We start from the raw sequence: 10,262 nt of genomic DNA, 5'->3' as shown, positions 1-10,262 counted from the left end.
CGGACCCCTGAACCCATCAGCTCTTCCCCGTCCAGGCCACCGCCCACGGCAACCTCTCTGCCTACCACAGTCACACGGCCCACAGCGTCCATACCATCACTCACCAAGAACACCACTGAGACCCGCCCTCCCCCCAGCTCCATCAGGACAGCCAAAACCACTAGTCCCCGGGTGTCACACCCGCCCGCAACAGCACCTCACCCATCCACATCACCTGCTCCCACTACCATCACCCCCAAGCCCACCAGCTCACGAACTGAGACCCCGGTTGCCGAGACCACCTCGACCGCCACCCCCAGCCGACCTCACACTCCTGCCGTGACTCCCTCCCAGCCCACCGTTTCTCCCTCCTCCTCCTCACGCACCACAGGTCCCCCCTCAGGCACATCCTTCAAGACCACCACCTCCTTTCCAACCCCCTCACACCCCGAGACCACGCTCCCCACTCGGGTACCGCCATTTGAGACCTCCTCAGTGACTCCCACCTCTCACCGAACTACCACTCGGACCCCTGAACCCATCAACTCTTCCCCCTCCAGGCCACCGCCCACTGCAACCTCTCTGCCTACCACAGCCACACGGCCCACAGCCTCCATACCATCACTCACCAAGACCACCACTGAGACCCGCCCTCCCCCCAGCTCCATCAGCACAGCCAAAACCACTCCCCTTGTAAGCCAGTCATCCTCCGTGCTTCCACCGGTGTCAACCCTGAGCCACCCTTCCTCATCTTTTCCATCTCTGCCAAACGTGTCCCTAAGTCCTTTCACCACATCTCTACCTCTGCCCAGTCTGCCCTTCTCCTCCACACGCTTGCCTTCTACTTCATCAGTTCCTTCCTCTCCTGCGTTAGTGACAAGCACTTCATTGTTGTCTTCTGGTATCTCCTCATCTTCCTCTTCTTCCTCTGCGCCTTCGGTTTCCACTTACTCATCAACATCTTCTATTCCCACCACGCAGCACACTATGCAAGCTAGCTTGGCCTCGCACAGTCCCTTTCCTACCGGTCATGTGGTTATATCCAATACTACATCTTCCTTCACTCATTCCCCACATACCATGACTTCCCTTAGTTCCTCCGTATCCCCTGTCACCACCGCTCTGACCCCCTCCACTCTGCCCCCAACGTCCACTTTGCACTTGTCTCCTCCCCCTTCTGTTGTCCCCACCTTCAGCAGCACCATCGTTCCCTCCACGTCCAGAACCACTCCGAGTGCCGCACCCTCGTCTTCCGTTTCCTCCCAGTCCACATCTCTGTCCACGTCTCTCACCACACTCACTCCCACGCCTGGGTTGGTTTCATCCACCCTGGGAGTCACAGCTTTTCCCAGTTCTCCTGCTACGATGCTAACCAGCAGCCAGGCCAGCCCCACGGGGCTGCTGACCACCGTATTCCTGAGCAGCTCCATCACTGCGCATGGGAGCTCTTCCATCCCTGTTCCAGAATCCTTCTCTACCCGGGGACCCTCCATTTCCTCTGTTGTGACATCACTCTCCAGTTCCAATGGTAAGTGTTTTTCCTTTAGTCCTAGCTCTCTGCAGGGATCCCCTGCCTTCATCCACGCTCTCCTGCCTGCCTCCATCAATTCCCGGTGAACAATGCTCAGCTTCATGTCCCGCTGTCAGCCTTGCTCCCGTCTTATCGTGTGAGCTCTGTTCAGTTCCACCCATCTTCTTTCTGCCCTCTGAGTTCAGCTTCACACTCATGGACTTTCCCACCCCTGCAGCAGCCTCCACCCTGTTCCCGCTCCCCTGCCCCTAGTCCCTACTGCCCATGCTGTGCTGACAGATGACTATTCTTGTCAGGGCTCCTTTCTACCCCTACAGCCTTCCATTTCCCCAGGGCTGCAGGGTAGAGCTCGGACCACGCTCAGCCTGGATGCACACAGACCCGAGTCCCTGCTGTGCCCTCGGCCAGCGTGTGCACGTACACGTGCCACTCCAGGACTCCAAGCCTCGCTGTCTGCAGCTGTGCCCTGGGGATGACAGCATTCCCTGTCGGGGCATCTGGGAAGGACAACACCTGCCAGGCAGGGAGTGGCTGTCCAGGTGACACCTTCCCCAAGGCTCTGTCTCTGTGGCCTTTCCATCGCCACCGTGCTGTGCCCAGGGCCACGTTCCAGGCCTTCTCTGACTCCCTGCAGCTCTTTCTCCTCTCCTCCGCACTCCCCTGCACAAACAATTCTGGTCACAAAGGTGCTCGGCCACCCGCAGAGGGGCCCCTTTGCTACCTCTGGGTTTGTTGCTGCTGTTTTCTCCTGGCTCGCTGGCCCCACCTCACTCCCCACATCCACAGCTGCAGTCCTGCACTCCATGGGTGGCACCAGTGACACTGTGCCCAGTTGCTCTCCATAACTGCCCCACTGGATATCCCCAGAAGCGGGGCTGCCAGTGACTGGGGCTCCTCTAGCCCAATCCCCCTCAGGCTACAGAAAAGGAAATGACAGCCCGTAATGGCCAGTGACTTACCCCAGGTGACACACTGGAGGCCCAGCCAGGACAGAGGCCAGGGTGCCCAGGTTCTGCTGGCAGTGCCTGCTCCACCCTGCCCTCCTGCCCCCTGCCATGCAGCTCACCTCCTTCGCCACATCCACTCCGTCCCCTGCCCGAATGTCGGTGTCACCGCTTCACACTGAGTGTCTCGGGAGCCACAGGCTCGAGCCTGTGTTCACAGCCCTCCCCGACCCCCACCTATCCCGTGGCTGCCGCCTGACCATCCGCCTTCTGGACCTCAGGTATCTGCAGCGTCAAGGAGTATGAGGAGGAGATCACATACCTGGGGTGTACAGCAAATGTGACGATGACCCGCTGCGAGGGCACCTGTGCCTCCTCTGCCAGGTCAGTGTTTATCCCCGGCCAGGTGAGCACCTGGGCCCTGGTGGCCTCCTCGGCCAGGTGAATGCCCAGACTATGAAGGATCCCCAGTCTGGTGACCGCCCATCCCGGCCACAGCAGCATCCAGGTGGGTGCCTGTCCCGGCCGTGGCAGCCTCCTGGGCAGGAGCACGGCTTTGTGGGGGTAGCAAGTGCTAAGTGCCCTGTGCTCTGCCCAGCAGAGAGCAACCTGCAGGGCAGGGCAGGGCAGGGCACCCGCCCTGGGCCACACACCTAGTCTAGATGTATCACCTGTGAGGCCTACAATAAAAAAGGGTCCCCAGTGGGGGCTCTTATTGGGTAGACTGCTCTCCCACCAGACTCCGCGCCCATACCCTCTGGAGCTGGTTGGTGACACAGCAGCCCCAGGGAGGGTACTTCCTGGGGGTAGGGGCTAAAGCTCGCTCTCGGCCCCTCCCTCTCCACCAAAAGGGCACTGGCCCAGTCCTGATACCCTCTCCTGCGGTCCCTTTGCAGCTTCAACATCGACACCAGGCAAGTGGACATACAGTGTGGCTGCTGCCACCCACTGGAGTCCTATGAGAAGCAGCTGGTGCTGCCCTGCCCAGATCCCAGTGCACCCGGGGGCCAGCGGGTACTCACCCTGCTGGTATTCAGAAGCTGTGTGTGTAGCAGCCAGCCCTGCAGGGACTAGCGGAGCCTCTGTCTGCACCCCTGGGTTCAGGGGCTGCAGCTGACTCCGAGCAATCTGTCCCCACCACCCTCTGGTTTGCTCCGCCTGCAACCCCTCCCCTGACCATGTGGATGGCCCTGGGCCGTAGCTCACCCCAGAGGTGCTCCGCAGACCTGCTGGACGCAGAGCATGGCATGAGGAGCCCTGACCACGGGCTCTGCTGGACTGTGCGGAGGGCGACCCGAGGCGCTTGCATCTAGCCACTCTCCTGACCTTCAGATGCAGCCAGCCCAGCTCTGTGGGCAGAGCTGAGAAGACCGCAGAGCCGGCGGCCAGGAGGCTGGGGGCCGGGAGCGCAGCAGGATGGCAGGTTGTGCCTGGGGAGGAGGCAGGGGCCAGTGCACCTGTGTGGGGCTGCAGTGGGGCAAGAGGCACAGGTAAGCAGCCAAGACCAGAGAGGTGCTTCCTGACCAGGGAACATCAAGGAGGGCAGAGGCCAAGGCAGCAGCCCCCAGCACCCCGCCTCTTCCCAGCCCGCACCCACAGAGCGGCTCCCAGCCCCCCGCCCGCCCACCCGCCCGGCCCAGCCTGCGCCCACCAAGTGCATTTCTCGGGAGGGCCCCAGCATCGCCAGCCACTGTGTTCTAAGGGCCGTCTGTGTAAACTAAGAAACAGAACGAAGTGCCCACTAACAAACGACAAATAAAGTCATTCATGCCCGCGCAAAGAAGTCTCTTTGTGAGGACTTGCCTCCGCTCTCGCCCAAGCCCCTTCAACACTCCCAGGCCGCACACAGGCACGTGTGGCCACTGAGTGCCCAGTCTGCCCGGAGCGTCCGGGCAGCCCGCCCCAGGCCCCCCTCTGTGTAGCCACCCTCCCCTTCAGCGGGGTCCAGACCTCTGAGCTGGTTGGAGGCAGGGACGCCCACCGTGGCAGCTCGGCAGGTGGTGCCCAGGGAAAGCGCCTGTCAGCCACACGCACCTCAGGGCAGAGGCTCCGAGGGGCAGAGCCGCCCAGCACCCTGGGCCCACCAGGCACTCCAGAGGGTGGCTAGGCCGTGTGAAGGGTCTGCCACGAGGATGGGTCCCCTATTCGACACCCCAGCGTTTGGCCAGTCAGTGCTCCCGTGGTCAAGCACAAGCCACGTCGCCTTAAAACACACCTTGGTTCTGTGACCCCTGACGTCGGGTGGCGCTGAGCGTTTAAAGCTGGGCCAGTCCTGTCTGGTGTCATCAGAGTTGGGGCACTGGCACAGCCAGGGACCTCATGTTTACATTGCTGTTTCTTCCCCAAACCACACACGGGTCTAGGTCAAGGCTCTAGTGTTTCTTTTTCTCCTCAGAGTAAACACGCTGCCCTGCTATCACGTTTGCAACACAAAGGCAGAGCTGGACACGGGAGGGCGGCAATCACGGGGCTGGCTGGCACTCCCTTGGAGGACAGAAAGGGTTAACCCCAGCACCAACACACCCACCAGAGTGCAGGGGCAGAATGGCCATCCACGGCCGTACCACCACAGGACACAGGGCGAGCGTGGGCCCAGTGGCTCTGATGCCATCGCCAAGCCATCCGTCGGGCCCAGCACAGACGGCAGGACAGGCCCGGCCCGCACAGGCTCCTGGGCAGCCTGGCAGAACCGGGGCCGCTGTAGCCCGCATGCTCCTGCCGAGCACCTGGGTCTCTCACAGTTCCGTGTGACATCACGGCCGGCACACTGACGGCATGGACAAGACTCAGCCCGAGTGAGGGGCTGCCCACCTGTGGGTCTGCACGTGAACCCCCAGCACCCCAGAAAACAGGACAAGCGCTCCAGGCAGAGGGCCAGTGGTGGTGGCAGAGACCCCACCCAGTCCACGTCTCCTCAATGTGGCAGGACAGAGGACTGCTCGGGACACACCTGTCAGCCCGCTTCCTCGCCGCTGATCCCCTTCTGGAGTGTCCTCTCAGCGCAGCACTGGAGACCACGATGAGCACCCTCAGCCTCTAACCTGCTTCCCGCCCCTGCCTATCTCGCTGTCACTGAGGGGTGAGCCGGGCAACCCGCGCCGGGGGCTGCACGTTGAGGGCTGGGCTTCAGCGGGCTTGTATGAGGTGACAGGACCCACGTGTCTTCGGCATGTCCCTGTCTCTCGGGCCATTCGCTGGCTAGGGTCCGTGTGGGTGCCATGCCCAGGCTGCCCGCCATGCGTGGCCCCTCCTCCCACCCGTAGAGCTGGGCCACAAGGCCAAGCAGGGGGAGGCTGCAGCACCGCCACCTGACAGGACAGCCACCCCGAGGGAAAACCAGCCTCTGCTGACCTGGGACGGACACCCGAGTCCTCTGGGAGCCTTGCTCTGCCACCCTCATGTGACCCCGTCACACACGGCTGCCGCCGAGCAAATATCGACACTACAGAAGGCCTGTCTTCAGGACACACACGAGGCCTCTGCCTCAAGCCTGCGTTCATGGGCTCGAGTGAACGGTGACAACATGACACACACCCCTTTCAGAACAGTGGTATTGGGAAGAGGGAAACCCGGAGTAAATCTAGCCAGGATACACGTGTTTGCCAACAGTCATTAAAAACAAACGTTTCTGATTTAGAGATCTTAAAACCTGCCCCAGAGAAACTGCCCCATGGGTGCTGGCTGCAACAGAACCTTGCAGGCAGCTGCCCGATTCGAGGCGGAGGACCACGCTTGGCCACACAGTGCTCTCCATGCCTCCCAGCGCACCCACCCCCGGCCCCTCAGCCAACCTCCTGGCAACCAGGGCTCCCACCCACAAACGTGCTGTTCCTCAGGGTCCAGGGCTGATGATCACCACAGAGCAGGGCAGCTCTGTGAAACTGCAAGAAAATTCCAGTTCCAGTCACACGTCTGATTCCCTTTAATGAGCCAGGGACGTGGCCTGAGTTTCTGCATGAGCAGACCCAGGATGCACGGCCGCTCTGCGTGTGGCGCACAGTCGGGCCACTCTCTTCCCAGACGCACACCAGTCCCTCTGTCCACGGCCCCCGGGACAGGTCTGGGGAGGGCGGGAGGTGCCCGGAGCAGGGGGCTGGTTTGCAGGGTGGTGATGGAGACAACAGTCAGGATGGAGACACACAGGGATGAGCTGGCCCAGGGACTAGAACTGCTCTGACAGCAGCCCGCACAGCCGCTGGGAGACGGTGTCTTTGCTGGTCCGCACGGTGAGCCGGTACATCTGGAAAAGAGCGCACAGCGGGTTGGGGCACGGCCTCGCGAGAGCCCCAGAGGGCAGCACTGGCTCCCGCCCCAGAGCCTTGTGCCCCCCCACAGCCCTCCTTGGAGGCGTCCCTCCTTACAGGGGCTCGAGCACCTAACGTGCTGTCAGCGGCCGAAGCCAAATCATCCACCAATAGCCAGGGCGGGATGACAGTGCCCACGCTGCTGGTGGGGGAAGGAGGGCGGCCGGGGAGACACCTAGCCAGGAGGATGGCCCAGCAGCCTCACAGAGTGGGCCGTCCATGCCTGGGCATCACCAGAGGGAGTAGAAACTCACACCCACAAGACATGTCCAGAGATGGTCACAAACCGCAGGAGGACTGAACAGCCCGTGGCACAGAGGAGCAGGGAGAGGACAGAGCCCACCCACAGCAGCAGCATGGAGCGGCGTCAAAAAGTCAGCAGAGCACTGAACAAAGCACGCAGGTCACAAAAGCTGGCACACGGAGCACAGTTACATGACATCCAAGCAGGGCACGGGGACAGGGTGCTCTGTGCACGGCTGGGGTGGAGGCTCCGTGGCACGCACGGTGGCAGAGCGTATCACGCTGCACACTAAGCCCTCGTGCCTCCCTGCGCATCACCCGCACTGTGACAGGCCCCGGCGTGCACTCAACAGCGCCTTGCGCAGCCTGACCTGGGCTTGCAGGTTGGGCTCCAGGCGCAGCAAGCATCCGATCTGGGTGGTTTTGGTGTGAATGATACCGGCGCCCACAAAATTTGCAGGATTAGGATCAACTTCTTCGAGGAGTGCAGAACCAAACCCGATAATCTGCACAGAAGAAATAGGGAAACCAGGACCTGAGTGCTACCTCAGCAGACGGTGGAGTCCCAGAACCCTTCTGAGGCGAGGCCAGTGTCGTGGTTCAGGCCCGGGGACGCCCTAACCCAGCGCTCACCTTGGCTTTGGTGATTTCCGTGTCCATCGGGTGCTTAGCTTTGAAGATGTTCTGCACCTCCTGCTGCGGGCTGCGTGGAACAAGTGAGCGTGAGCACACGCATCGCATCCCCTGGCCCCTCTGAGGACAGTGGGTGCGAGCATGGACATGTCATATTCCCTGGCCCCGCCCACGAGGCATGCCAGGCCTCTCACTTGCTCAGCTGCTTCCAGCGCTGGAAGAAATCCTGAGACGCCATCTCCGTGGGCTGGAAAAACTTGTTGAGTGTGATGGGCAGCTTTACAGACACGTTCTGGAAGGTTCCCCCATACCTAAATACAGAGTTAGAAAATCCAGAACTCAAATCAACAGCCAAGCTCCAAGCCGGCAAAGCAACACAGAACAGAACAGGGTGCAGGCAGGCACAGGCATCCCACTGACTCGGGGCTCGGGACCTGTCCTGGTAACAAAGACTAAGGTTCTGCCTGCATCCGAGTGGGCGAGCTGACCGGGTGTCTGGGGGGGTCACACGCATGAGTGTGCCCACAGCCCGCAGCTCTGGGTCGCTGTCACCGAGGACAAGGTGCACAGTGGGTCCGAGCCCGGCCAGGTGACCGTCAGCCCGGGTGACTGCCAGCCCGGGTGAGCACATGCCTCTGGCATTCACTCCCTCAGAGCCTTCACCACCACCTCACTCCCTGCTAACCCAGTTCCTGGAACTCCAAGTCATTTCAGTTGGGTTTTTATTCCCCATGAAAAGACTGAAAAGAATTAGTCTGCCTACAGAACAAAAGAAGAACCTGCACGTCTATTTCCCTAAATGCGGCAAAGTACACGGCCTGGAGGTCCCCGCTATTTTCCACGTCTGCGTTCTGGTCATGCAGCCCACGGGCAGGGCAGATGGAGGCTCGCCCTCAGACCTCAGGAGCCAGGCGTGCAAGCAGTGGCAGAGACCTGGAGGACAAGCCGAGGACCCATCGTGTCCCCCAGTGCCCCACCCACGCCGCTGACTGCCCTCCTCCGCCTGCACCCGAGGCACCAGGGGCCGGGCAAGCAGCAGCGAACGCCAGCACCCTCGCGACGGCTCCTCACCTGAACTGGATGTTGAGGACCGGTGCCTCGGAGAAGTCAGAGAGGCACTCGATGTTGACCACCTGCTGTACCTGTGCACCTCCGTCCACGGTTGGATCCACGGGCTTGGTCTGCAGGTTCAGATGTAGGTGCGCGTTAAGGAAATTCCGGCCCCAGAGAAGCGTGGGCCGGTACCCGACGCCACACCAACAGCCGAGGGCAGCTGGCAGTGACCCAGGAGGTGCTGCCTCCCCACAGGCTCTCTCGGGCCTCCACGCCAAGAGTGACACCGGGGGACCTCGGGGACCAAGAGTCGGAGCCAACTCAGCGACAACCAACAACGTTCCTAAATCAATTCTTAGGTTTTACAGTCGCTTCAGTCACCTGTCGGCACCGAGGTAGAGACTGCCGCGGTTAGCAGACGCCAGCACTCGGTCTCACAAAGACAGAACCTAAGGGTGAAGAAGCCAAGGACAGCAGGCTCCTGAGCAGTACCTGAGTCCCGGACCTCGGCCGGCTTTCCACCAGGTCGGTTTTCATGCTGGTGTCGGAAGGGCTTCTCTACACCCCTCCGTGGAGACCAGCCTAAGCGACCCCTGCCTCGTGCCCGTGACGCCGGCTGCTGAGCTCTGCTGCCCCCAGAGCCCAGAGACGCCCGAGAACGGGGCTCTATAGGAGCAGAGCTTCCGCTCCCGATCTCACCCAAGACCTTCGATACAGCCAGTCCTACACACGTGTGCCCTGCGTGAGCGTTCTGAAACACTTAGCCGACGGGGTCAGTTTAAAACATCCTCATCTCGAAAGAGGAAACGGGTCTGGCCACGCGGAAAGCTGTTATAGTCACGCACGTCTTTTCCATAAACAAGGGCTTGAAGGGAGATGCGGAAGCCTTCCCTTGCCACACTGGGGTTCTTTCTCGCCCTAATTTTATTGGGTGGACCTATCCTTAGAGTGGAGTCCTTGGGTGGTGCAAATGGTTAAGCACTCGGCTGCTAATCAAGAAGCTGGCGGTTCAAGGTCACCCAGTAGGGCCTCAGAAGAAAGGCCTGGTGATCTACTTCTGAAAAATCAGCCACTGAAAACCGCATGGAGCACAGTTCTGCTCTGACACACGTGGATGGGGTTGCCATGAGCCAGGGTCAGCTCAGCAGCCCCTGGACACTGGCTCCTTTAAGAGGCATCTGGACAACCCAACTGGTACCAGCTTCTCCTCCCTTTAGCTGGAGAGCATTCCCACAATGTTTTAATACTAAAGTGTTAAAACGCGATCTGAATTGAGAACCCCAGAAGCACAAGGCGAACCCCTCGCATGCAGGCAGTCTCCCCCAGTCATCAGGGTCCCCCACCCCACGCACCTGATGTGCCCACAGAAAAGGGAACCAGAGCTCAGAGCAACAGGAGACAACCTCCCAGGGGAATGAAATGAGCCCAAGAAAGCGACACGAACTAGCCCACCACCAGGGAACCACTGTGGGTGTGGACACGGACACACGGTCACCACACTCACTGTCCCTCCTCCAGGCTCGAAGCCTGACTGACCTCACGCACAGACAAGGGCAGGTGTGAACACGGACACAC

The 10,262-nt window shown here is 60.9% G+C and overlaps 2 protein-coding genes across 4 annotated transcripts in view; one reads left to right on the top strand and one right to left on the bottom strand.

The window, feature by feature from the left end:
- Positions 1-3,528, top strand: part of MUC6 (mucin 6, oligomeric mucus/gel-forming) — a 34,043-nt gene extending 30,515 nt beyond the window's left edge. Inside the window, exons 33-38 of the mRNA XM_023724403.1 lie at positions 36-672; positions 792-968; positions 1,176-1,292; positions 2,572-2,638; positions 2,736-2,838; positions 3,351-3,528. Of these exons, the coding sequence (XP_023580171.1) occupies positions 36-672; positions 792-968; positions 1,176-1,292; positions 2,572-2,638; positions 2,736-2,838; positions 3,351-3,528 (1,279 nt within the window). The remainder of the gene's footprint in view (positions 1-35; positions 673-791; positions 969-1,175; positions 1,293-2,571; positions 2,639-2,735; positions 2,839-3,350) is intronic.
- A 2,465-nt stretch (positions 3,529-5,993) lies between these two features.
- The window catches only part of AP2A2 (adaptor related protein complex 2 subunit alpha 2), an 82,872-nt gene continuing 78,603 nt past the window's right edge, over positions 5,994-10,262 (bottom strand). For all 3 annotated transcript variants that reach the window (XM_012559411.2, XM_023724372.1, XM_023724373.1), the window contains 5 exons: positions 8,706-8,829; positions 7,829-7,945; positions 7,635-7,704; positions 7,373-7,507; positions 5,994-6,694 (listed from right to left, as the gene is read on the bottom strand). In XM_012559411.2, coding sequence (XP_012414865.1) covers positions 6,617-6,694; positions 7,373-7,507; positions 7,635-7,704; positions 7,829-7,945; positions 8,706-8,829 — 524 coding nt within the window. In that variant the 3' untranslated portion in view covers positions 5,994-6,616. The remainder of the gene's footprint in view (positions 6,695-7,372; positions 7,508-7,634; positions 7,705-7,828; positions 7,946-8,705; positions 8,830-10,262) is intronic.

Source organism: Trichechus manatus, unplaced genomic scaffold (assembly GCF_000243295.1).
Source record: "Trichechus manatus latirostris isolate Lorelei unplaced genomic scaffold, TriManLat1.0 scaffold00244, whole genome shotgun sequence".
In the NCBI taxonomy this organism is placed as follows: Eukaryota; Metazoa; Chordata; class Mammalia; order Sirenia; family Trichechidae; genus Trichechus; species Trichechus manatus.
Note: the sequence above shows the minus strand (reverse complement) of the source record. Positions and strands in the feature narration are given on the sequence as shown.